The sequence below is a fragment of the Equus caballus genome, chromosome 25 (genome assembly GCF_041296265.1).
Source record: "Equus caballus isolate H_3958 breed thoroughbred chromosome 25, TB-T2T, whole genome shotgun sequence".
Classification (NCBI taxonomy): domain Eukaryota; kingdom Metazoa; phylum Chordata; class Mammalia; order Perissodactyla; family Equidae; genus Equus; species Equus caballus.
The window spans coordinates 41,468,415-41,494,973 of NC_091708.1; the positions used below are offsets into that span (position 1 = coordinate 41,468,415).

At 57.7% G+C, this 26,559-nt stretch overlaps 1 protein-coding gene across 4 annotated transcripts in view; it reads left to right on the top strand.

Moving 5' to 3' along the window:
• Positions 1-4,325: 4,325 nt before the first annotated feature.
• ASS1 (argininosuccinate synthase 1) overlaps positions 4,326-26,559 on the top strand; it is a 53,960-nt gene continuing 31,726 nt past the window's right edge. For 2 of the 4 annotated variants that reach the window (XR_011432624.1, XM_001499340.7), the window contains exons 1-7: positions 4,341-4,432; positions 9,426-9,487; positions 11,318-11,427; positions 13,301-13,369; positions 17,366-17,554; positions 23,585-23,641; positions 25,827-25,901. Coding sequence is in view for 2 of the 4 variants with exons in the window: in XM_001499340.7 (XP_001499390.1) it covers positions 11,323-11,427; positions 13,301-13,369; positions 17,366-17,554; positions 23,585-23,641; positions 25,827-25,901 (495 nt within the window). In the remaining 2 variants the exon portion in view is untranslated. Of the gene's footprint in view, positions 4,433-9,425; positions 9,488-11,317; positions 11,428-13,300; positions 13,370-17,365; positions 17,555-23,584; positions 23,642-25,826; positions 25,902-26,559 lie in introns of all 4 variants that reach the window. The other 2 variants (XR_011432625.1, XM_023629146.2) reach the window with 2 other exon arrangements.

The window sequence follows — 26,559 nt, forward strand, 5'->3', positions numbered from 1 at the left end:
CTGGCCAGCGCAGCCGCAGCATCGTGGGCAAGGGGAACAGGAGGACAGAGAAGTCCAGGCCTCTGTATTTGATCCTAAGAGTGATGGAGGCCCTTCAGAGTTTTTCTTAAGAAAACATTTAAATTCATTAATATTTCAGAATATATCTCTAAATTTAGAAAACCTTTTAAGAATGTATCTATAATATCATTGTCACACCTTTAAAAATCAATAGTAATTCCTTGCTGTCATCAAATAGCCTGTCAGTGTTCAAACTCCAATTGCTTATAAAGATGGCATTTCTAGGGCCGGCCCCGTGGCCGAGTGGTTAAGTTCACGAGCTCCGCTTCGGCGGCCTAGGGTTTCCCCAGTTTGGATCCTGGGCGTGGACATGGCACCGCTCGTCAGGCCGTGCTGAGGCGGCGTCCCACATGCCACAACCAGAAGGACCTACCACAACTAGAATATTCAACTAGGTACTGGGGGCCTTTGCGGGGAAGAAGAAGAAGAAGAAAAAAAAAAAGGATTGGCAACAGATGTTAGCTCAGGTGCCGATCTAAAAAAAAAGACAGTGTTTCTTTTGTACACTTAAAAAGATCAGGATCCAAATAAGATCTATGCATTGGGATTGATTATGTCTTATATGTCTTTTATTTTTCTTAAAAAGCCCTATCTCTTCTAGCACCAAAGGTGACCTTGTTCACACTGATGCCAAGACTCCAGGCCTTTCCCATGACAGCCACACTCGTTCCCACCTAGTCCGTTTGGGACGCCTCCTCGCCCACAGGCTCCTGACGACCCCCCAGCTCTTCTGGCTCCGGGTCTCGCTGGCCTATATCCTCAGAAGATTCTGACCTGAGGTTTCGCATCAGAGAGAGGAGCTGTTCTGTGACACTCAACAGCATGTATTCCAACACCATCTTACAGATACACTTCTGGTTTAAAGTAAAAATTGAATTAACCACAGATGAAGATCATCTCAAGATGAGGCCTCTCACACTTTGACCTGACAGTTTAACTTTCTTTCTCATTGCTCATATAAATGGCATTTCATACTTTTGAATAAACAGTTTTAAGTTTTTTTAAGTGGTAGAAAATTTAAGAAGATATAAATAAATGGAGAGATATACCATGATCACGGATTGAAAAACTTACTATCGTTAAGATGTCCATTCTCCAAAAACTGTTCTGTGGACTAATTGCAATACCCCGTCAGAACCCCAGCAGGCTTGTTATACAAGCTGACAAGGTATTTCTACTATTTACATGGAAATGTGAAGGACCTGGAGTAGCCAAAATAGTTTTGAAACAGAACAAAGTTGGAAAATATACACTATCTGACTTCAAGACTCACTATAAAAGTACAGTAATCAAGATGGTGTGGTATTGGCAGAAGGATAAACAAATAGGTCAATGGAGTAGAAGAGACAGTCTAGAAATAGATTCACACTTATACGGTCAATTAATTTTCAGCCAAGGGTCCAATGTAATTCAACGGGGAAAGGAAAATCTTTAATGTTGCTGGAACAGCTGGGAACCAACATGGGAAAAAATGAACCATCCAAGGGTTTTAAGAAGGAAGTGACTTGTACTGATTCAAGTTTTTAAAAAAATTCTCTGGTTGTTGGGTGGAGAAAGGATTTGTGTGGGTGAAATGGGAGAAGCAGGGAGACCACAAAGGAGATTATTACAACGGCCGAGTAAGACAAGGTGGTAGACCAGTGGGGAGGAGGTGGAGGTGGAGAGAAAAGAGGCAGGCTCTGGATGTATTTAGAAGATATGAATGTCTCAGACTCCGGCGCCTCAGTTTCCCCACCTGGTCAGGCCTACGTGCTGCTGTGCTTTTAGAGGTGCCGCCCAAGCTCTCTTACCTGAGGGGCGGTATGTGGGTTCCTTGAGAAGCCCTGACCCAGGTGTGGTGAAAGGCAAGGCCATGATGGCTCAGCCCAGGTCAGGATGCCCTCTGGCCACGCCCAGCCCTGGCCCCTGCATCCACTCTGCAGGGTGAGGGCTGGGGCAGGGTGTGGATGTCCACCCGGCAGATGCAGGGGTGCAGGTGGGAAGTGGCTCCAGGAGCCAGCCGGTCCACTCTCTCCTTGGCCTCCGCCTCTGGGCCACCATCCACCCTGGTGCTCAGTGGGCGGGGCCCCTGCTGGCAGCTGGCTCCCTGTTTTCCTGTCGGGAGAGCTGTGACCTCACTGCCGATCATGGTACCAGGGAGGGACCGTTCCCTGGGCTGCAGCCATTTCCACAGCAGAGAGTAAAGACCCCCGCAGCCTGTGGCCCTGGGACTGGGACCCTGGCTCCTCCATTAATTCACCTCGAGCCTGAGCTAGAGTAGAGGGTTTGGGCCAGATCTTCAGACGCTGGGTTCTAGTTCTGCTCTGCGATTTACATGCTGTGTGGCCTTGGGGAAGATATACCCTCTCTCTGTGCTGCAGGTTCCTTCATACAGGGTAGTCGTGAAGATTAAATGAACATACGGAGAATAACAGAAGGCTTGGTGATAACCACGAGGGTTGTGGCTATGGCCCAGGTCCACGCAGGTGTCCTAGGGAATACGACCTCACCTCCTGTGCCACCCCCGAGGCCTCACCCATCCATCCCAGGCTGGCCGGGGCTCACCCCTCACCCCGCCCTCTTTCTAAGGTCCAGGAAGGGGGCTTCTCTCTGGGCCACCACTGACTCTGGGGAGCTTAGGGGAACATCACGCCTCAGGTTCCCTCTCCACTTCCTCCGTAATAACTCTAGGGAGGTGGTCCCCACCCATCCATGCCCTCCCCAGCTTTCTCAAAGGACAGTGACATCTTCAAGGAAGAAACGAGGACCAAGGCCTGAGCACAAAGTCAGAGGATGGAGACTGAGAGGTGCCATGCTCCCCCTCCCCCGGGCAGCTCTGAGACGTTCCTCTCTCGCCACCTGCTAGTGTGTCAGGCCAGGGGCTCCGTGAGGCCCAGAGGTGGCCCAGTGAATGAGCTAAAGGGGCCTGCTGCCCATACCACCTCGTGGCAGGACGGTGTCTCAAATCACCCCAGTCACCCAGCCCAACGTGGCTCATGGGGGCCCCCTCACCATTACGGCCCCTTCCAGGGTTTGGGGGACTTGAACTTGTGGCTTTGCTTGTAAATTGGCCTGATGCTTCTCCCTCCTGAAGGACTCCCAGCTCCTGAACTGGCCCATGTGCTTGAGCCACTAGACTGGAGAGTGAGGGGTGGGATGGGGGCCCTGCCCACAGAGGGACTGAGAGGGACTCAGTGAGCAGCCTTTGCCCCTCCCGCTGAGGGCCTCTTTCTCTGGCTGTTTCTTGGTTGCAAGAAGGGCCCTGGAACAGGCCCTTAACATCACCCATCTGCCCCCGCCCCAGCTTCCTTCCGGGACGGCCGAGTGGCAAGCCCAGCAGGGCCGCCTCCCGCTCCCACTTCCTGGGGGCTCAGGACTGGGAGGACTCGGGAAGCGGCTCACCGGGGTCAGTCCTCACTCTGGCGTTGCTCTGCACCCGTTGGGACCTGCTGTTTTACTGGGTTGTGGTTGCAGTGACTGGTGATTTGAGGCCCATAAACCGGGCTGGGAAACTTCTGACGCACAGAACTTTCTGAAGCCCAGACAGGGTCACAACTGCCTGTTTCCTTTTGCAAGAAGCTTCACCTCTGTGAACCTCAACTTTCCCAGTTGTGCGATGGGTGAGCAGTCGGGCAGTCTTGTATTCACTATTTATGGGCGCCCTCGGGAGTCTGGCCAGGTGCCAGGCTCTGGGGAGACAGCCAAGAACCAGCTCTGGACTAAGGGATGAAACCTCGACCTTCTGGTGCCACCTCCGCCTGGGTTTTCTCACCGTACAACGGGCTCCGGCTCACGGGGGCTAGTGGGAGGGAAGGGAGGGGCCGTGAGGTCTGGAGAAAGGCCACCACGAGACACAAATGCGCAGGAAACTCGCCGCGCCCTAAGCAACTTTTATCCCCACTTCAACCTTAAAGCACTAGAACGCTCCCCCAAGGCCAGGCGGCAAGTCTCTGGCAGGACGGCTGCGGTGACTCTGCCTGCCCACGAGTTGCAGCCACTGCTGCGCCCTAGGAGCCGCCGGCCCCCGGGCCAGGGCGGGGAGATCGGCGCCCCGTGCGCCCCGGCCCGTGCGCCCTCGGGAGAGCGTGCCGGCACCAGGAGGGAGACCGGGGGCGGAGGACTAAGGCGGAGGACGGAGGCGGGAGGGGGGGTAGAAGGAGGAGGGAGAGGGGGAGGGGCAAGAAGCGAGGACGAGCCGGGCCCCGCCCACCTGCTGGTGGCTGCGAATGCTAAGCGGCTCCGCGAGGGGGCGGGGCCCTGGGGCGGGGCCTGTCGCGCGCGTCCCCCCACGTGTCCCGGGTTCCCGGCCCTGCCCCCGGCCCTGTGCTTATAATCCGCGATGCCGGCCGAAACTAGCCCTGCTCCGCCGCCTACCGCCGCCGCCTGGGTCGCGGTAAGGAGCCCCCGGCCCGGGAGAGGCCCAGGGTCCCCTTCCCACTACCCAGCCTAGGGCAGCCTCTCCCCGGGTCCCACCGAGAGCGAGCCGAGGAGGCGGAGGGGCCCCGCGGGCTCGGGCGCCAGCGCGGGCACAGGCAGAGGACCCATCCCGAGTGGCCGCGCGCCCCGCGCTTGGACCTGGACCCGGACCCGAGGGAAGGGCGCAGACGCCCGGCGCCTGCTGCTCCGTCGCCCGGTGGCCGGATTCCTGGGTTCCTCGGGTCGCGGGATGGGGCCGGGGCGCGAGCCCGGGGGTCTGTTGGGTTAATTGCCCCCTCTGTGGGCCGAGAACCTTCCTGGATTTTCCTTCCCTGACCCAGCTTCCTCTTTGCCGCGAACCCCCAGATGGAGACCCTGCGAGTCGGGAGGGTGAGGAGTTCCCGGTTCTCTGCCCCTCTCACCCCACCCGTCTGTCTCCGCCTCTTGTTCTCGGCGTGAAACCAGAGTTCCAACCCCACCCCTGCCCCTCGCCCCCGGGACGCTCGGGCGTATCGTCCCCTCCCACAGCCCGGAGCCTCAGTTTCCTCGGGCGCGTGGGCTCCTGACCCGGGCTGCCCGCCCCAGTGCCTTGGGTGTGGCTGGGCTCCCTGCCCTGAGGGGCGTCCGTCGCCGGCTCTGCCTCCTGCAGGGGCCCCGCGTGCTCTGCGCAGGTGGGGCGGGCGGCCCAGCGGGCCCGATTTCCGGCGGGCGCTGGCGCCGCGCCGTAGGAGGGGCTGTGGGAGGGGCGGCTCCGCAGGAAATGTCCCTTCGGTGGCTGTTGCCTTTGGCCCCTTGGACGGCTGCGCCCTCCAGGGCGGGAGGGTCATTGTGAAATGGAGGAAACTCTGATCTGCGCCAGGGCTCCCACTGAGGAAGTCCCGGTGACCTCCTGAGGCCACCTCCGCGTTCCTCTCTGCGAAATGGGTGCGTCTCCGCAGCGTGGGGGTCTGGCCCCACATCGCTGGCAAGAGCAAACCTGTCCTTTCCCCAGGGAGGGATCAAATAGGCCCTGAGCTTTGATCCCTTCCCCTCCCCACCCCCAGCTGGTGACAGGAGATGGCAGGTTCTGCAGGCCAGCAGACCCCAGCCACGAACTCAGGCACAACCAGGTGAGGTCTCGGGTCAGCCTCCCAGCTTCCCAAGCCTCGGTTTCTCCATCTGTCATGGCTGGCACAAGCTCTGGGCTCAGGAAACAGGAAGACTGTGAAAGATCTGTAGACGGTTGAGAGCGGTGCTTGGGTCCATTCATTCACTGTGTCTGGGGAGGTCCTCGCCTGGTCGTGCCAGGCTGGGGACACAGAACAGGAGACAGGCTCCCTGCCCTCCTTCCTTAGGTTCTGATGAGGGAGGGAGACAGGCACTTTGGCGCTGGACAGAAACTGGAGGAGTCTCCATTCCAAACCTCCTCCCCCTTGCATTCCCCTCAGCCCCAGGGCAGGGGGCCTGGGGGTGGGTTGGGGGCCACCTGTGCCCTATGCCGAGAGGTAATTCTGGCTTTGCTCCGGTGCTAGTTAATGAGTGGTGAATCCTGCCCACTGAGCACCCAGGCCACAGGCCAGGCACGGAGTGGGTGGGGGAGGGAGGCCCCCCCACTCGGCACAGTCCCAGCTCCCTGAGCCTCACATGGGCCCCATCAGCTGCCCCCCTGCTCTGGGCTGGTGGGGTCACTGGCTCTGCTGGCTCAGGGCTCCAGGAGCCTGGCTCGTGGTGGGGGGCCAGACCCAGACTCACCTGCTGTGCAAGCATTCTGCCATGCCCCATCTCATCTTCACCCCGTGGGTCCCCCGAGGCAGGTCAGGACAGCCAGAGCCTTCCAGCTCTGAGCACACAGCCCCTGGCCTGAGTGCCTTGCCTGTGGGCACCTACATGGACAGAGATAACCTCGCTGGAATTCGGGGTCTGCGGCTCTGATTTCTGCTGTGATACTGGGCAAAGTCGATCTTCCAGGCCTTGCCTCCCTCCTATGGGCCAGGCTCCCACCCTAGGCTTGGGATTGGCCAGGCACCCATAGGCATTTCAGTATTAGTAGTAGAATAAACAAATGAACGAATGCACTCTTTCCTCCATAACCAGATGCTCTTAGGAGAGAGTCTGCGTGTCTGTCACCAGGGCCTGGTGAGGTCTGTGTAGCCTCCCTACCACCTACCTCAGGGCATTTTCATTGACACTGGAGACTCAACCTTTCTAAGCCAAGGGAGACTTGCAAATGACCCCCAGCCGTGGGTGGAGGGAGTTTGCTGGAGTGCTGGTGTCCCCAAGAGAGCCAGTGTTCCTGACTTGATTCTCAGGCCCCAGGAATCCACAGCCTGTAGCCAAGGGGAGCCTCCTAGCCTCAGCTTCCTCATCTGTCTTTTGGGAAGGGAATCCCTCCCCTGTCTGTGTCTCAGGGAAAAATTACAGATGAAATGAGTCAGGCAAGTAAATATTACAGTGGCACCTCCTGGTCAAAGTGTGGAATTGCAGCCTGGCTCTATCAGACGCAATGGGGGCGGCAAGGTGATGGGGCGCTGTCATCCTAGAATGAGGAAGCCCCCAAATGGGGAGAATTCTACGGCCGGGGTGAAGCTAGGGTTTTTCAAAACTGTGAACCCAGCTCAGCGGAGTTGGAATGTCAGGGAGGGTTCCAGAGGGACCTCCGCTGGCTGTAGGGCTGACACACAGAGAAGCAGAATACTGATTGGTGATAGCTTGTTGGGGATTTTGTCTCCAGGAAGACCTGGGGAGTGAGGGGAGCTGATCTGCGGCCTCCTGGAGGCCAGAGTGTAGGGCACCGAGCAGTAAAGAGCAGGTGTCTGCAGTCAGCCTGGGTTTCAGTCCCGGCACTGCCGTCCCCTAGCTTGTGACCCGGGCAAGCCACTTAACTTTTCTGAGCCTCAGGTTCATCATCTGTAAATAGGTGGTCATAGCAGTCCCCACTATTACGAACATAGTGTCTGCTCTTGTCATCGTCCCGGCTTTGACCTTTCAGAGCCACATGAATTTTCTTAGTGTTGAGTGAGTGCCCAGGCCGGCCTGGCACATTGACAGGAAGCTGGCAGGATGGCTCTGGCTGGGGCCACGGAAAAGTCCCCTGCTTTGCCAACAAAGGCCAGGCTGGCAGGCGTCTTGGCATGAGGCCCCGTCCCTCCCCAGGTGTCCCTCTTCTGGTGAAGGATGGCTGGGCTGGCACTGGGAGCTGGGGAAACCCGCCCCAGGTCCTTCCTGGAGGGTGGGGTGGGGGGCAAGGCTGGGACTGGGGAGGCTGATCCAGCCAGGATATGCTAGACTCGTCCCCTCGGCAGGCAGCCCAGGGTCCTGGGGTGTCAGGACCGGAAGGGCCTCCAGGTTGTTGTGCGGGTGGGGAGAGCGAGGGGCTTGCCTGAGATCAGCCGTGGCCGGGGTGAGGAGAGGTTGGCAGGCACAGGCCCGCTGCCCGGCTCACCCAGCATCTCGCTGAGCCCTCGCAGTCGCCCCCTGCGGCCTGGGCTGCTCTCCCTGCCCCCATCTTGCGGGTGAGCAGCTTCAGCACTCGGGGCTGCAGGACCCAGCCGCTGTGCTTTGCCCGGGGAGTCCTCGCTCCCTGGACTGCGGCTGCTGTCCCTTCTCCTCTCCCCATGTCTCGCTCCCCCAGTTCGAGGCCTCAGCTTTGTTTTAGTTTCAGGTGGCAGGGCAGGGCAGGACAGGCTGGGCCTCCGCACACAGCCCAGGGGCCTTGCTGGCTGAGGGAGGAGGGAGCTTCACCAGGTGCTGGGAGGGCAGGAGCCACACCACTGCCGCATTGCATCACTTTCCCAGCCCACTTGCCCTGCTAATCTCTGCACACACAGGCCCAGACACACCACACACCCACACACATGCAGGCACATACATAGGCATGCGCACACTTTCACGTTCACTCTCAGGTACACCCTCCCGGGTGCGTGCATTCTTTCACACCCCTCAGACCCACATGCATGCAGCCTGGCTGCCAGGAGGCTGGTTTCTGGATGAGAGCGCTCATGGAATTCCAGCCCCTGAGGGGACTTTCATCCTCTCTTTTCATAGGCGAGGAACTGACCTCCAGACAGTAGAATCAGCAGCATTGTTCTGGGTGCCTGCCACCTGCCAGACAATGTGACATGGTCCTTGTCCCCATGGAGCTCACACTGGGGAAAGGGGAGCATTTAGAACACAGCGTGATGCATGCTATGATGGGCCATGTACGAGGCGGGGGGGGGTGGTCACTGAGGCAGAGCAGGGCCCGCGCAGGTGGTCTGTCTCCGTGCAGCTGCCCCTCCCCCACTCCGGTACCCACCCTCTTGGCTCCAGGTGCCTTTGGGAGCTGGCAGAGCGGGAGTGACTCTAACAGCCGAATGACTCTCGGTCCCCCATCTCTCCCTTCCTGAGCCCACCCCAGGGTGTCTGAGCCCCCTCAGGCCTCCCAGAGCTCACCTTGCGCCCGCACTTCCTTCCCCTGCCCCTGATACCTGCGAGCAGTGGCTTGCGGAGCCCAGCTGACCTGGGTTGGAATCCTGGCTCTGCCACTTACCAGCCCAGCGAGGCCCGAGCCTCAGTTTCCCTGTCTCTAAAATGGGGAGAACACAAATGGGAGGGCTCAGCATGTGATGGATATTCTCATTATGGTGGTGGTGGGGATGGCCTCACCGTGTAGACGCCTGCCAGGGCTCACTGAACTGGGCTCACTGAACTAAGTATAAGCGGTTTATTATACGTCAATTATGCCTCAATAGAGCTGTTTAAGAAATATGCAATGGGATACACGCCCCACTCCAGCGCACCACCAGCACCATTGTGCACGCACACACGCATGCAGGCACACACTCCGAATGCTTCCTGGGCCAGGAGGCTGGCTCTGGGGCTACTGAGCCTCCCCAAATCTGCTCAGCGAGGTTTCCCAAAGCGGGTTCTGGCAGCTGGAAAGGCCAGGTTTAAGGCTGCTGGTGTCACCCGGCTGCCAGGCCAGGCAGCTGAGCAGCTTGTACCTTTTGCAGAGTGGTTCGCCGAGCCGTGAAGACAGGTTCTGGAAGCCAGGGACCCACACCTCCAATCCCAGGTACTTCTGCCTCCTTCCCTCCATCCTTGATGGCCTGTTGCCTGGCTGCAGTTGCCATGGGCACTGTCTGCTACCCCAGAGTCAAGGTCTGGTGAGTCATCAGCAGCCCAGCCAGTCAGGGACAGGGCCTGGCAGGCAGTTGGAGGCCCCGTGGAGGGGAGAGTTGTGGGCATCCTTCAGAACGGCCCCCAACCTCACTGTTCCATGAAGTGTTTCCCCCTCTGAGTCCAAAAGGCTGTATGGCATGTGAGCCTTGGGGCTGGCCGGTGGGCAGGCCTGGGGGATGTCGGGGACGACACGGGGTGTGTGTTCCAGTCACATGGTCGGGCTCTGCTGTGCAGGGCTGGGTGACAGGACAGCGCCGCTTCATCTCTCTGAACCTCCAGGCACATGGGAAGTTTTAGTATCCAGGAGGCTGCATCATTGCCGTGGTGATAGTGGGGTGCCGTTTCTGGGTCCCGTGGGTCCCTGGAGGGGTGCCCATGGCCTTTCCCAGCAGTATCCAATAAGGACCCTGACCTTGGTCAGACTCCCCTATAAAGTCTCCCACCAGACACAGCATGCCCCCTGTAAAGGTGGGGTGCTGGGGCCACGCCCACAGAGGCCGGAACCAGATGGCCTGGGTCCAAACCTGGCCCTGCTGCCTGCTGACCCCATGACCTCAAGCAAGTGACCTCCCCTCTCTGACCCTCAGTTTCCTCATCAGCAAAGTGGGCATAACAATAGCGTGTACTCTCAGGGCCACGCGGAGGGTGCTGGGGGGTGCAGGGCAAGCCCTAATGCAGCCTCAGGGTTTGGTACACAGGAGCCGTCTGGACAGGAGGAACAGCGCCTGCAAAGACAGAGGCGCTGGCGCCTTCTGGAAGCTTCAGTGAAGCTGAGGAGTGGGGTAGAGGGCAAATGGTCCGTCTGTCTGTGCTGCAGAGAGCTGTACCTGTACCCCTGGTTACAGAGAGGTATTATGCCTCCACCTATCTGTCTCCCCTCTGGGCCTCAGTTTCTCCATCTGCACCCTGGAGGAGCTGGTTTCTGAGCTCCTCCCAACTGGGCATGCTCAGAGCTGACTTCACTGAGGTGCTCAGGTCCCCTGTGTTCCCTGAATCAGAGGTACTTGCATTTGGAAAAAGCCTAAAATCCCAGTGTGAAGGTTCCCTAAGGCCCCAGGTGGAAGAGGTACCGGGAGTAGGGGCTCTGCCAGGAGCGTCCTAGCCACCTGCAGGTAGGGGGCAGCATTGCATGCTGGGAAGAGCCCAGGTTCTGGAGCCAGATACAGACACGTGCTCTGTGACCCCGAGCCAGCTGCTGACCTCTCTGAGCCCCAGTCTCTGCCTCCCCAGCGGGCATCGCAACACCTTCTTTGTGGAGGTCATAGTTGGTAGTGCAGGGTGACCCACGCAAGGTCCCTGGGGCTGTGCTTGGCGCTGTCCGAGCTTAGCAAAGAGCAGTTCTGATTGGGGATGGGTGGGCTGCCAGAGGCTCTCCAGACTGCCGTGCATCCTCCACATCCTGGCCTCGGTTCAAACAGCTCAGCCTCGGGCACCCTCTCTAGCCTGTGGGGCTCCAAGATGTGCCTCCCCCTGCCAGCCCCAAGCTCTGCTGTCAGCGTTCCCAGGCCCCAGCGTGGCATGGGGGTGTGCGTGCACGCAGTGTGCAGGGTCAGAGCGCCTGAGGAGAGGCGATGATGGGGAACACCCTGTTCCCAGCCCCCCAGTGGCAGCTTGTCCAGAGGTTAAGGCTGCCCAAGGCCAAGGCGGGGGCTGGAGGCCAGCCAGGAGGGAGCTGTTGGCAGGGGCTGGCCCCGGGTCAGTCTCTTTCTTTGTCTCCCTCCAGACGACATGTCGGGCAAAGGCTCCGTGGTTCTGGCCTACAGTGGCGGCCTGGACACCTCCTGCATCCTCGTGTGGCTGAAGGAACAAGGCTATGATGTCATTGCCTACCTGGTGAGGAGGCGCCTGGCGTGTCTGTCTCTCTTTCTCCCTGTTTGTCCTGCTGCCCATCCAGCCTGCCCGACTGCTCTTTGTGGCTCGTCCGAGCCCGGCTTGCCCTCTCTAAGCCTGTCTAAACTGGGAAAATGCTTCCTATTGTCCTGTCTTGCTTTCTTCATTTGTAAAATGAACTTCCTTGATGCCCTCCAATTCTGAGATGCCCCCCAGAGCATGGAAGAGGCCGGCTCTCATGCGAGTAACTGGAACAGGGACACCAGAAGGAAACTTGGCAGTGCTGCTGGACCAGCCAGCCTGGAGGGGGCCGTTGGCGTGCGCCTGCTGAGGCCCCGGGAAGGCAGACAGTCTCCCCTTTCCAGAAGTCCTTTGTCAGCCCCCAGTAATTCAGCAAAGATTGTAGAATCCTGCAGCGGCTGAGCTGGAAGAACCCTTGGCCATCACCTAGTTCTAGGGTGGCAAATAGGTCACAGGCCATAGGGCAAAGGTTAGGTATGATGTCACTCCCCCATTCAGTGTCCCTAGCAGACATCCCTGATCAAAGTAGCCCCACTTCTGGTGACCCTGGACGTAGCCTGTGAACATTGCTCCACGTGGCTGTGCTCTTCAGGACTCCTGGTTGCAAATTCTAGAAAGCCAACTCATACCAGCTTAAGAAAAAGAGCCAAAAAACATTCCGTTCTTGGCTGATGCAACTGAGAAGTCCAGGGGTGGGACGGCTTCAGGCAAGGCTGGATCCAGTGCTTATCCAGATCTATCTTCATCACTTCTTAGCCTCCCCAGAGACCCTGACAGGAGGGCCCAGGGTGCTCTCATTGGCCTGAGTCACTGCCCACCATGCAGTGGTCACCATGGCTGTGTCTTGGAGGGCTCTGGTTGGCCTGGTTTGGGTCATGGACCCGCCCCTACTATGAGCAGGAGACACGATTTGCTCCTCTCTCTCCATCCGTGTGGAAGGAGGTCTCAAAAAAGAAGATTCTGTTTTCAGAGGAAGTGAGGATGGCACTCCGGACAGACAGATGTTCAGCTGTTGCCAAGAGTGGTTTGTTTGCTGTTGAGGTCAATCTGCCACCCTGAACAGCACCCATCCCCTGTGAGTCAGTGGGGGAGTGAGGCCCGGGGAGGGCAGGTGCCTGGTCCGCAGTCACCCGGTCGGGGAGAGCCGTGGCTTTGAGTGGATGCAGAGACGGCAGGTGTGTTCATCGTGCGGTCCAGATCCCAGGCCACCGCCGGGCAGAGTTAAATCTGAGTGGCCTCAGAAAAGCACCTGCAGCTAAGCTCTGGGAAGATTCCAGAGTCTGAGGGTCAGAATGCAAGGCCAAGTTCTGGACAGCAGGCCAGAGAGCGGCCAGCAGAAAACATATCAGTGTCTAGACAGGGGGCTGTCGGAAACGGGTGTCCTGGGACCAAGTCCCTGCGCTTGGCTGGGGGAGTGAGCTGGCGGTTGGGACGTTCCTGACGAGCCAACCTTCGTGCTGGCTTTGGGGGAGTTGGCGAGAAGAGATAGATGGGTTCAAGGACGCCTTCGACCTTCAAGGCAATGACAGCAGATGTTGCATCCCAGCCACCCGAGTGCAAAAGGCCGGGCTCAGCCAGCCCTTCAACCCCTAGAAGCAGCTTCCTGGTCGCCCAGGCCGCTCCAAGTGTTAGCTCCTGGAAGCATTCCAGCTGCTCCATGCCCTGGTTTGTGCCCTGTCTCCTTTCCACTATGACCTTGGCCCCTCAAACAGAAACCCCCTCTGTGGGCTGTTGTGTGCGGAGGGCGCTTGCCCAGGGCTCACCCCGGTGCGGGGGGGAGGCGGGGTGCTGACATTCTTCTCGTGCCCTCTTTTCTGCCCCCTGGGCCGACTGGGCCTCTGCTTCTGCTCCTCAGGCCAACATCGGCCAGAAGGAAGACTTCGAGGAAGCCAGGAAGAAGGCGCTGAAGCTCGGGGCCAAAAAGGTACGAAGTAGGATGCAAGATTTGGGGCTGGAAGTGGGGTTTTGAGGTGGGGGGCAGGGGGTTGTTCCTGTCCCAGCGTTCCTTGTCCCGTGCGTCCCGTCCCGCTCGTCCTCTTGCTTCCAGGATATGAGATCAGTGCCTTCAGCTTTCAGGCGCGTGGATGCCATCATCTTCCTCCCCAGACACTCTTCCACCGGACTATCCCACCTCCCACCTCCACCCCTCCCACTTCCCCATCCCTCTGCCTCTTCCCCATGCTGCATCCATCCATCCGCACACTCATCCATCTGTCCATCCATCCCAGCCATTATCCACTCTTCCCAGCCATTATCCACCATCCATCATCCATTTTCCTATCCATCCCTCTTTCATTTTTCTGTCCACCCACCCATTCATTCTTTTTTTTGTCTTTTGTCTTTTTTTTTTTTTTTTCTGGAAAAGTTTTGCTGCAAGCTAACATCTGTTGCCAATCTTCCTTTCCTTTTTTTTTTCCTTCTCCAAAGCCCCAGTACATGGTTGTATGCTCCAGTGGTAAGTCCTTCTGGTTCTTCTATGTGACCCACCATCACAGCATGGCTACTGACAGACAAGTGGTGTGGTTCTGCACCGGGGAACCCAACCAGGGCCACCAAAGCGGAGGTGCAGAACTTTAACCACTAGGCCCTCAGGGCTGGCTCTCCGTCCATTCCACAGAATCAGAAAACTCCAGCTGAGTTCCGTGCATTGATTGAGCATCTAATCATGTGGCAGGCAGGCCCTGTGCTGGGTGTGGGGTCCATGTGGTCCCTGCCCCCATGGGCTCCCGGTGAAAAGTGTGAGCTGCTCACATGGGGAGGGTCCCTGGCACTGGGCTTCTTCACTTAGGGGAGTAGGCAAGGGACGGACATGGCAGGGATGGTGTGAAAGGCCACCAGCCCACCTGCCCAGTCAGAACTGGCTGCTTCTAACGGGCACTTCTGCAGGATTCCCACGTGGTAAGGCTCAATTAGCATATTAAAACGAATGCGTGAGGGCGTGAACGCCTGTGGCCCCAAGTCACATCACTGGCCATGGGCCTAAAACTGGATGCCCCTCCTCAGAGGCATGTCCTCTTGAGCCTCGGAGAGGGGTGGTCTGAATGGGGGGCCCAGAAAGTGGGGTTCGAACAATCGAGTGTTGAAGACAGGGATGCAGTCTCGGGCAATGCGTGGGCTTCCATGTAAGGCTCTGGCCTCAGTTCGTCCCTCCAGAGAAGCAGTTCTCGGACCATTGCACAAAGGCCTCAGCCACGCTCTTAGTTATTTGGAATTTTTTATGCTGATTTCCTTGCATATAACATTCGGATGTAGTTCTCATTGCTTTTCTTTTCATTTTCATTTTCTTTCATTCTTTGCTTCATTTTTTTTTTTTTGAGAATTTATTTTTTTCCTTTTGCTCCCCAAAGCCCCCCAGTACGTAGTTGTATATTCTTCGTTGTGGGTCCTTCTAGTTGTGGCATGTGGGACGCTGCCTCAGTGTGGTATGATGAGCAGTGCCATGTCTGCACCCAGGATTCAAACCAACGAAACACTGGGCCGCCTGCAGCAGAGCACACAAACTTAACCACTCGGCCACAGGGCCAGCCCCTCTTTGCTTCATTTTTTTAAAAAAAATCATTTTATTTTGAAATAGTTATAGGCTTACAGGAATTTGTAAAAATAATACAAAGAATCCTTCACACTCTTAAAAAGTATTGAGGGCCCCAGAGAGCTTTTGTGGACTACGTCTATCGATCCTATCACATTAGAAATAAAAGCTGAGGGGGCCGCCCCGTGGCCGAGTGGTTAAGTTCACGCGCTCCGCTTCAGCGGCCCAGGGTTTCACTGGTTCGGATCCTGGGCACGGACCTAGCAAGGCTCATCAGGCATGCTGAAGCGGTGTCCCACGTAGCACAACCAGAGGCGCTCACAACTAGCATATACAGCTGTGTACTGGGGGGCTTTGGGGAGAAGAAGAAGGAAAAAAAAAGAAATAGAAGCTGAAATTTTTAAAATATTAATTCGTTTAAAAAGATATTAAAGACATTACATGTTAATGTAAGTAACATTTTTACTTACGAAAAATATTTTGCAAAGCAAAAATTTTTCAAAAGAGTGGCATTGGTTTACGTTTTTGCAAATCTCTTTAATGTCTGGTTTTACAGAAGATAGACAGATTCTCTTGGCCATTTCTGCATTTAGTCCGTAATGTGTTGTTTTGATTGAAATTAGGAAGAAAACTTGGCCTCACAGATGTACCGCTGGAAGAGAGAGGAATATTTTAATAGCCTTTTCAGATGGTTGGAGACATTCTTTACTGCATCAAAGCTCAACAAATGACAGTTTCTTGAAAGATCCATGTGATGGGGAATCTGAAACTGTAGCAATGAGATTTTCATGCGTTAAAATCCACCCATCCATCTTGTGCTTTGAGTAGATCCTTTTCCCACGCACCATTGTGCAGCATCACACATTGGTCACTTGAAAAACATTGTTTCATTGAGTTATACAGACCTGCCAAATGCTGATACGTTTCATTATAAAATATCGAAACATCCCGTTTGTCAACATCAGCACTGCTCACATCAGAAGTATTAAGAAGCTGTCGAGCTCAGTGTCACATACAAGTTCTCCATAATTCTAATTTTTGCTGCAAAGCTTGAGTTTTATCATTAGCAACAAGTACTCAGATTTCCTTGAAGTGACAGGGTCACTTCATTCATTTTTGTGAAACTGTCAGCCAAAATCCCATTCTGAAGGACCGCATTTTGTCTGTCAGCCCTTCTTTCAAGTATAAACGATGTTCTATGAAAAAAGCAGCTAGTTCAGCACAGAACTCATTTGGAATATGGCAGAATTGCTTTGTGTTTACTTAACGTTTTGTACTCAAGTGTTGAGATTTAACAGCAGTAATCATTTTTACTGCTTCGTTAAGACCGTTCTTAAGAGAAACTGGCGTCGTGCAAGGAGAGCACAGTGGTTGTGAGTCCTTCGATGCCTCTGCCCCGTTATTGCCAAGGTGCCAGCCCTTTCACCCATCATTGCTTTTGCATATTCAGTGTGAACGTCAATGTAGTGAAAAAGGCAAATAATGGCTAAATATCCTCACAAAAAAATGTTTTCACTCAGAGTTCCCCTGAAAGGGTCTTGGGGACCCCTGGAGGTCTACATTTTGGAAACCGTTCCTCACCCAACCATCACGGTTTCTCAAGCTCAGCCCTATAGACGCGTGGCTGGCTGCCCCGTGCATCATAGGATGTTTAGCGCCATCCCTGGCCTCTACCTGTTAGATGCCAGAACCCCCTCACCCAACCTGCCAGCTGTGACGACCAAAAATACCTCCAGATATTGCCAACTGCTCCCAGAGGACAGAATCACCCCTGGCTTTTGTGGATCTCATCCGTCTCCTGCTCTGGATCTTAAGTGGCAACTAAGCTTTTTTTTTCTTTTTTTTTTTGAGGAAGATTAGCCCTGAGCTAACATCTGCTGCCAATCCTCCTCTTTTTGCTGAGGAAGACTGGCCCTATGCTCACATCCATGCCCATCTTCCTCCACTTTATATGTGGGACGCCTACCACAGCATGGACTGCCAAGCAGTGCCATGTCCGCACCCGGGATCCAAACTGGCAAACCCCGGGCTGCTGAAACAGAGCATGCACACTCAACCACTAAGCAACTGGGCCAGGCCCAGATGGCAACTAAGTTGCATCTCAGGCCCACAATGCTGTGCTGGGAGGGATTTAAGGACCACATCTAGTTTCAGCTGGATGCTGTATCAAGATTGATTAGCAATGTCTGCCATGAGTGCAGGAGAGAAAGGGTTCTGTGTGCTGGATGGATTAGTGATGTCTGCTACAGATGCAGAAAGAGAAATGTAGGTACAGCTTGTCAGGATTCGTCTGCAGTGTCTGTCTTAGATGCAGGCCATTTGGGACCCCTGGGGCTCTGTCTTCCGACTGGGCTTGCCAAGGCTCCCTCTCATGGGCTCCTGTCCCCACAGGTGTTCATTGAGGACGTCAGCAGGGAGTTTGTGGAGGAGTTCATCTGGCCCGCCATCCAGTCCAGTGCCCTCTATGAGGACCGCTACCTCCTGGGCACGTCTCTTGCCAGGCCCTGCATCGCCCGCAAACAGGTGGAAATCGCCCAGCGGGAAGGAGCCAAGTATGTGTCCCACGGCGCCACGGGAAAGGTAAGGCGGAGGACGGACGGCGCTGGGGCTGGCTGGGCAGAGGGAGGAGGGGGCAGAGGCACCTGGGACGGGGACACAGGCTCCTGGACGACGGACGGCCGTCGAGCGCTTGTAGGTTTTTCCCTAGAGCAATCAGGCGTGCGGCCGCCTGTCCAGCAGTAGAAGTGGTGAGTGTCAGGAGGACAGCCACGCCCCGAGCCCCATGTGCTGGGAGTCCACTGGGCGTGTTCCACGTGCCGTGGGAGCCACGTCACCCCATTTGGCAAACTTGATCCCGAGGCTTGGGGACATTGCCACTGGCCAAGGTCACAGAGCGCATGTCACCATGTGATGTACTGGGAAGGGTCGGAAACCCCGAGTTAGCGGAGCGGGTTTTGAATCCCAGCTCTGCCGGGTCCTACCTACCCGTGTGCCCTTGGGTGAGGCCCTTCTGCTTCCTAAGCCTCAGTTTCTTCATTTGTGAAATGGGGGTAACACCCAATTAGGGCTGTTATAACAAAGTGCCACAGACGGGGCAGCTGAAACGCCAGGAACGTGTTGTCTCACGGTTCTGGAGCCGGAAGTGCAGAATCAAGGGGTCAGCAGGGCCGGGCCCCCTCCGAAGGTTCTGGGGAGGAGCGCCCAGCCCCCCCCCGGCTCGGGCAGCTCAGGCCTGTGGCTCGTCACTGTGTCGCTCGAGCCTCCTTCTTCTCGTGGCTGTCCTCTCCCTGTGCATCTTCACGCCGGCTTCCCTCTGTGTGTGTCTGCTTCTCAGTCCAGATTTCTGCTTTTTAGAGGGACCCCATTCACATTGGATGAGGACCCCCCGATGGCCTCGTCTTAACCTGGTGGCCTCTGTAAAGACCCTATTGCGATAAGATCGCATTCTGAGACCCCGGGAGCCAGGGCTTCAATTTGTCTTTTTGGGGGACACAGGTCAGCCTATGACCCACCCCTGCTTCCGGCCCTTGTGTGTGCCATTGCACGCTGACGGAGGACCCTGTGGGCTGTGAGGCAGGACAGCCCTCAGCACGCTGTCCTGAGGTGGCAGTGCCCAAGAAACAAGATCCTAACAATGTTGACAACTGTCAAGCGATGTTATTATAAAGAATCTCAGTCGTGAGCTCTCAGAGGCAGTGGCCACCACACCAATAGCCTGATCCAGGAGTCGGCTGCTTGACAACCGCACAGTCAGCAGACTCTGAACCTCCCCAGGGATGGGGAGCTCACTACCTTGCCAGCACACATGTGCTAACCTGACCCCGGCCCCCTGCCCTGGGCTGGTTGAGGCAGTGGTTGGGGGAACAGGTCCTGGTTCACTATGACATAGGGACACTCACAGCTGAGATTATGATGGAGGAGATGTGATTTGAGGGTGGCCTTGCAAACAGCCACTCCACCAGAATGGCCGTGGCTCCTGCCTTTGAAAGTTCGCACGTTCATTCGTTCGCTTGGGCACTGGGTGTCTGTAAAAGGTGGGGGACATGCTGGGTGCGGCAGCGGTGTCGAACTTCGTGGGCCCCTTCTCCTGCCCTCGGGGAGCCTGCGTCCTAGCAAGAGAGAGGAGAATGGACGCATGATAAAGCGGCCGGAGGGGGCCACACCAGGGGAGCCGTGGGGCCAGTGGGCAAGGGGCTGAGGGAAGGCTCTCTTAGAGCACGTCCCTAAAGGATGAGTATTGGTGAATGAATAACGAGACACAGGAAGAGTGTGCCAGGCAGAGGGAACAGCCTATACAAAGGCCTAGAGACTAGAGGCCTGTCTTGGAGCCTGGAGCAGGAGTTGTAGCCATGAGAGAAGCATTTGGTCAAGGCTGGGCCGTGGCCGCACTATGGGATTTGGCTTCGTCCTGAGGGCAATAAACCAGGAGGCATGGGACTGCCCCAGGCTGGATGGGGGGTGGCCAGCGACTCCCCCATTGGGATACTCGGGTTGTTCTGGACTGAATGGTGGGCTTCTGTGGAAGGAGGGCACTGGGAGTGTGTCTTGCTCACACAGGCCCCAGTGTTCACGAATGCCCCGGTCGTGGGCACGTTTTGAATAGGATGGTGAGACATCAGATGAGGCATGGGCGCCCTGGGCTGTGGGACGGGCATGTGCAGGGTGCCTTCCACTCGAGGGTGGTGGGCGAGGCTGCAGGAGAACCCAAAGGTTTGGGACTCGGGGCTTGGGGCCATACATCCCTGCTCCCCACCTTCCCGCTGGGTGACTTCACCCCCGGGAGTCTCCATCTCCCCTCTGTCGAATGGGGATGTGATAGAACCAGCTCATGGGGCGGTCAGGAGCAATGAGCCGGATAATTCCAGGAAAGTGCTCAGCACGGGCCTGGCACGTAGAGAACAGTCAATGGAAGGGCAGTGCCCTAAGCGGACGGTTATCGGACCTCCCTGGGGGCCCCTGCAGGCAGGGGCAGGTCAGTGAGAACATGTGACCGCAGAATAAAGGAGCTTCCCAGCCATCTCATTGTCCATGGTGAAATGAGCTGGGCAGTGAGCTCCCTGTTCCAGGAGGTAGTCAAGCCGAGGCCAGGAGATCAGGATTCTGGAAGGGCTCCTATCTGGAGAAGCTCCCTCCAACAGTACCATCAGGGCTGAGGAGAGGTGGCATTCAGGGCCGATGGAGTGAATGGGCGGGGGGGGGGCGGGGTCTGGCTCTGGCTTGGACAGTCCAGGGAGAGAGGCCAGAGCCGCCGGCAGCTGTGTGCGTTGCTCCATTTGGCCACCAGAGGGCACCAGAGGCTTGGATTTGAGGCCTGTGGGGCTGACCCTGGGGAGTAGCCGCTGGAGGCGGCGTCTGCCCAGGGTCCTCTGTTCCTCACTCTGGGCCTGCAAGGCTTTGGTTCTGAGAAGAGCACCCTCTGCAGCCATGCTGTGGCCCCTGGGACTTGGGGATGTCCCTGCAGTTCACGTTCAGTGTCCAGAAGAGGGACACTCAGACTTGAAACATCTCTGGGGCCTTGAAGACAAGCGGTGGGCAGGCCCCAGGGGTCAGGGATGAGGATGGGTGCGAGGGCCCCAGTGCTACCCTCGGCCCTCTTCTGGGGTTTGATGGGCAAGGTGTACGCCTTTGCCTCAGTTTCCTCTTATTTACAGAAGCTGAAGCCTCCAAGAGCCTCCGGAGATAATTTCCTAGAACGTGGTGGGGGGCACAGGGGAGTACGAGGAAGGCCCAGGGTGGCGTCCAGAGAAATGCAAAGTTTGAGGCAGTAGGGAGGGACTGGCTGCCTGCAGGGGCTCGTGGTCTGGTTGGCTTGGGGCGGGCATCAGTGACTACGTATCAGGAGGTGGGCGTCCGGATCGAGGGAGGCCGTGTGGTCCCAGGAGGCAGAACTAGGTTCATGTGGGGTGGGCCCAGGATGCTGGCAACCCCAGGGGCAGATCCCAGGAGCACCCTTGGCAGAACTTTCTGCAAGGAGTCCGCAATGAAGAGGAAGCTGGGGTGCACGCAGACTGCAGGGGGTCCTACAGACACGGAGGAGGTCCCACACGCCGGTCCTGAGGTCCTGGCCACTTGGATAACTCAGCCGCTGGGTTTTCTCAGCTTCTGGCTCCTGAGGAGGGCAATGGAGAGAAGCAAGATCTCGGGGGTCCTTGTTCCAGCCTCACAGGTGTCGCCTTCATGCATCCATTCACTCGCTCCATGCACTGAGTGTTCACCCAGCACTGGCTCAGATGCGGGTACAGGACAGGCTTGGAGAGGCACTCGGGGACAGTGATGCTGAGACATCTGGGAGAGCCAGAGTTAGCAGTGACACGAAGACGGAAGGGCACCCCAGGCTGCAGGAGCAGCCCGTGCAAAAGCCTGGGGGCGAGAGGCAACTGCTCTCCCAGGGCCCAGCGAGGGCATCTCCTCTGCAGAGAAGAGCTGGGCTCCACCCCTCCACGTCCCCACCAGAGGGCTGTGCAGAAGCTGGGTGTCCCTTCCAGGGCCTCCTCCCTCCCCCGCAGCTTCGGAAGAGGGGCCTGGAAACATGAGCCCGAGACTCCGGCAGGGGTGCAGGGGGCAGGAGTTTTGTAAATGGCGCCATCTGTATGGCGAGCCGGGAAGCAGATGGGAGCAATCCCGGCGGACACTGCGCCCACGCTCACCCGCACCTGCGTGTGTATCAGCACGTGGATGTGTGTGTGACAGCCATGGTCCTCCGCCCTGGCCAGGGAGCTGCCAGGCGCTGCCCCGGGGTTGAGGAGGGAATGGCTGCGTGGGCCGCGGCCCTTGTCTGAGACAGAGCTGGAAGCAAGGGAGCCTGCGTGTTTGGCTTCTGCGAGGGTCTCTGGCTGGAGAGCAGATGGGTGTCCCCATGCGGGTCCGGGTGGGTAGACACCAGCTTGGTGCTCCTGTCCAAGGACACACAAGCCGCCATTGTCCTGGGGAAACATGAAGCCGTGGGGCCAAAATCGCCAGGGCATGCAACACCACGTGCTTTACAAATGTAAAATGAGTCTGCTTTGTATTTTAACTGCCACTGTTCCCGGAACTGTGCTGGCCATGGGTCCTCGGGCAATTGTTACCACCCCGCGCCTCAGTTTCCCCATCCGTAAGATGGGGACAATAATAGCCTAAGGGGGTTGCTGTAAGGCTGCAGCTCGCTGTGTAGGAAGCTCAGATGAGTCACCTGAATGTGAGCCATTAGGATGGGAGTGTTGCCTTCTGGCTGTGTGACCCTGGGCAAGTGACTTCACCTCTCTGAGCCTCGCTTTCCTCATCTGTAAAATAGTGTTAAAAACCCCACTGGCTCCAGGTGGCTCTCCCGGGTGACAGCCAGCGCACAGTAGGTGCTCATTAAAGGGACTGAAGGGAGGGGGGGGCCGGTCTGGCACAGCTCGTGGCCCCGGGAGACGTTGGAGAACAGCTTCAGCCCCTCAGCTCCTGGCTCTGCCGAGAGGGGCTGAAACCTGTCTTTCTGCGTCGCCTGACAAGACTCTGGAAAATGACATGTTACTCCCGCCGCTGCCGGGCCGCGCCGTGCAGTTTTCACAGTAGGCGGAAGGTCCCTCTGTTATTTCCACAGCGCTCCCGGCTCCCTCCGCCGCCCAGCTGATGGGAGGCAGGCAGGACGTCGCCGCCATTGTCTCCTGGCCCAAGCTGGGCTGGCCGAGGCCTGAGCGGGGGTGGCCTCCTCCCCTCCCCATCGGCGGCTCCCTGGAGCGCCAGGCGAGTGTCCATCTTACAGCAGAGGACACAGGCTCAGCATCAGGGCCGCCTGCCGCCTGCACAAGGGCGATGCGGGCAGCGGGGCGTACCAGGCCAGCTCTGTGCCCTTGAACGAATGAGTCCCTTTCCCTGTCTGGGCCTCAGTTTACCTGTCTGTGCAGAGAGGAGCCGAGGAGCAAAGGGACCCGAGTGGTCACCTGTATCCACCCCCTCTCCCAACCAGTCACTATAAAGATGGGGAAACTGAGGCTCGGGGAGGAGACAACAGTCCCAGTGTTATGGACCTAGGAGGTCAAAGCACAGGAACTTGATCTCTGGGTCGGGGTGAGGAGGCCAGGCATTGGGGCCTTCAGGAAGAGGCTGTGGTGTGCGTAGCTCGGGGGCTTCCTGGAGAAGGAGTCTCAGCGGGGCCAGGCCCCACCCTGCACACGTGTGCCCCCCCGAAGTGTGCATGTATGTGATGAGGTGTGTGCACACCCCGAATGTTCCCAGGCATGTGCACCCTGCACCCCACCACACGCATGCTCACATACCAGTGCACACACACGAGTCACCGCATTCACAAGTCCGCACACGCCGGACTCACGGGCGTCCTGTCCTGCACGCCTGCGCACCCACCCAGCTCGGCTCCGTCCTCCGAGTCCTGGGTTCGAGTTCTGACCACACTTTCAGGGCAGGAGCTAGTGTTTCCTCTCCAAGAAAGCCCAGTTCTCATCTTTAAAACTGGCTGATAATAGCACCCACCTGAGGAAGTCGTGAGGTTGGAGGTGAGTGAGAAGAGAACCATCCAGGGGCCTGGCTCAGCAGCCCTCAGGCTTCCTGTCAAAGGCCACAGGGCACTGCCCCTGCCCCACCCCCACCCCATTCATGCCTCCTGACCACCCGGATTCCATGTTTCAGGGGAACGACCAGATCCGATTTGAGCTCACCTGCTACTCGCTGGCCCCCCAGATTAAGGTAAGATGTTGCTCCTCCCCTCGGGGTGGGGGCTGGGGGCCGCAGTTCCTGGGAGGCGGGCCACAGGGTTCTGCGGGCAGGGACCTCGTGCTCCTGCATCTTCTCTGGTGGGTGGTGGCCCTTTCCATAGAGAGCTGCCGTCGCCCACGCCGACTGCAGGGGCACCACCCTCTCTCCCTGACCGTTTGTCCTTCCCAGGGGTGCTGCCCAGGCACCTGGGTAGGCCGGGGAGGTGATAGAAAGACGTGGCTGCTCTTCAGCCCGTGTCCTTGGCGTCCCCAGGCCTGGCTTCCTGGGTGCGGGTGGGAACAGTTCTGGGACATGGTCGGCTGCTGTCTGGGCTGCTCATAGCCTTCCCAGCCCTGGTCATGGCGACCCAGCTAAGGCCCTGGCTCCTCGCCGGCTGCCTGAGCCCAGACCCCCTGGCGTCTTGGATCCTTTCCTGGGAGGGGAGTCACAGGATCTTGGGGGAATCCACCTCCTCTGGCCGTAGCACGCCCCTCAGGCATGAGGCCCTCATCAGTTCCGTTCAGCCTGCATCTAGTGGCCCTGCCCCCTCCAGCCTACCCTTGGACCTGGGCCTGTGTCGGTCCATCCCTTCGTCCAACCCTTCACTCATTCGTTCATTCAGTATTTACGGAGTGCGTGCTCAGCGCGGGCCTCCGGGCTCCAGGCAGACAGTGCACAGGCCGAGCAGTGGAAACATAATGCGCGCCACTAACGTGAGCCCCATGGGCAATTAACATTTTTCTAGTGGCCGCGTAAAAAACAAGATAAAAAGCAACAGGTGACATCAGTTTAATAATACAGTTTACGGAATCTAGGCATCCAAAAGGGTGTCATTCAACATGTCATTGATGTAAAAAAGTTATTAAGATGTTTCACTTTTCTTTTTGTACCGAGTCTTCGAGGTCCAGTTTCTGCTTTACACCAGCACATCCAGTTAGGACCAGCCACGTGTCACTGTGGCTCCTGGCTGCCACTGGACAGCACAGGTGTCGGTCTGAGCTCCTTTGAGGCCACTTTGGGTGAAACCACAGAAGATGTGCCCCGTCCCAAGCCCCCAGGGGGCTCTAAGGGGTTCCATTTTTTTTCTTTTAAGTGGAATATCTTTGTCTGTCCCTTTAACCAGCCAACAGCTGTTTGCAGGGTCCGAGTGGCCTGGAGGTGAGCTGTAATGAGCTCTAATGATCTATTTTGACCCCAAACACCGGGGGCTGAGAAGCCCTCAGGCAGTGGCTGCCTCTTGACTTGCTGCAGGCCGGTGGGCATGGGGACCCTCCCCCAACCTGTGCTCCCACAGCAGCTTGGGGGGCCAGAGTGTCCGGCGTCTGGGTCTTTGTCTGCGGAGGCGACGCCCAGGGGCTGGCATGGGGTGGGGGCAGAGCCCAAGCTGGTGTCTGGGAGCTGGGATGAGGCCAGAGGGTGGTCCTGGTGCTCTGGTCGGGGGCTGCTCACTTGGGGCTAGGGAACCCCTTCTCCCCGCCTGACCCCCATTCTGGGCTCCACAGCCCAGAAATCAGACTGGCTTTTCCATCTGGAGGACACTCACACCCTCTTGGTGGCTCTTCTTGGGCACATGTTCCTGGCACCCCCAGGCTGGTGGGCCCCTGGTGGAATGAGCTCGGTCCCCCAAGTCAGACTCCAGCTCCCCCCGACTCCTCTCCCTTCGCCACCCAGAGCAGCTCTCAGGTGTGGAAGGAAGGGGAGCAGGAGAAGTTGGGGGGGCGTGTATATCCTCTCCGGGCCTCCCTATCCTGGAGCAGGGCCAGACCGGGCGACTGCAGCCCCACCACCCTCCCTTACTCCCCAGGGGTGTCCTGGCCCTCCAGCCAGGGTGCTAGCAAGGACCTTGAGGGCTGTCTAGGTCAAACCCTCAGGTCTCAATTGGGAAGACTGAGGCCCAGAGAGGCAGGGACCTGCCCGGGGCACAAGGCCGTTCTGCCATGGAGCTTGGGCCTGTCCACAGCCACCCCCAGTGTGGCAGACCCCACTCTTCCCCTCCCTAATGGGGTCCCCTGCCCACCCCCCGTGGACTGCATCTCCTCTGGGGACACAACAGGAGGCCTCCCAGGTGCATACCAGAGCCCCAAGCCCCTTAACAGAGAGGCCAGCTCTGTAGTTTAAGGGCCAAACGAAGCCAGCAGCTGGGCCCTCGCGGTTCTGACTCTGTGCCCCTGTGCAGGTCATCGCTCCCTGGAGGATGCCCGAGTTCTACAACCGGTTCCAGGGCCGCAACGATCTGATGGAGTATGCAAAGGTAGGGCCGTCTCCACCGCCATCCGGCCCTTGCCTCCTGCCCTCCCAGCACATCCCTCCCTGGGCACTACCTTAGCCAGTGTGGCGAGGCCAGGACTGAGCCGCAAGCCTGGGGAACTGACTCTCTGCCCGGGCTGCCCTCCGTGGCACCTGTCCCCTGAGCCAGCCCCACAGAGGTGTGGTCCCTGCCTGAGCTGGGCCTCTCCAAGGGGAGTCCCCAGTCCGTCAAGCCAGAGGGCACCGGGCCCCCCGTGCCTCCCGTTCTCCTGCCACCTCTGCTGTGTGTCACTCGGGATGGCCGGGGGTGTGAGCGAGGCCATTCTCTGCCCCTCAACTACCTGGCAGCTAATCGTCCCCAGTGCTTTCCCGGGAACAGGTAGGCGCTCCGAGGGGCAGGGGCAGACAAAGGCCTTTGTGGCGCCAGCCCTTTTGAAGTACAAGTTGCAAGAAAACATATTAGAAGTTTTGCATCAAGATCCTTAGCCGCGCCCCAGGGTACCTTTCTTTTTAGCGACTCGATGGCAGCCCTTGACAAACAGCTTCAATCAATCAGATGGGGAAAAGCAACGCGGTGCACACACCAGAAAATTGCTCAGGTTTTTAAATAGCAGTCGCCAGGGCTGGCTGCGAGCTCTTGCTGCTGCCGCCGAGGTGCCGCG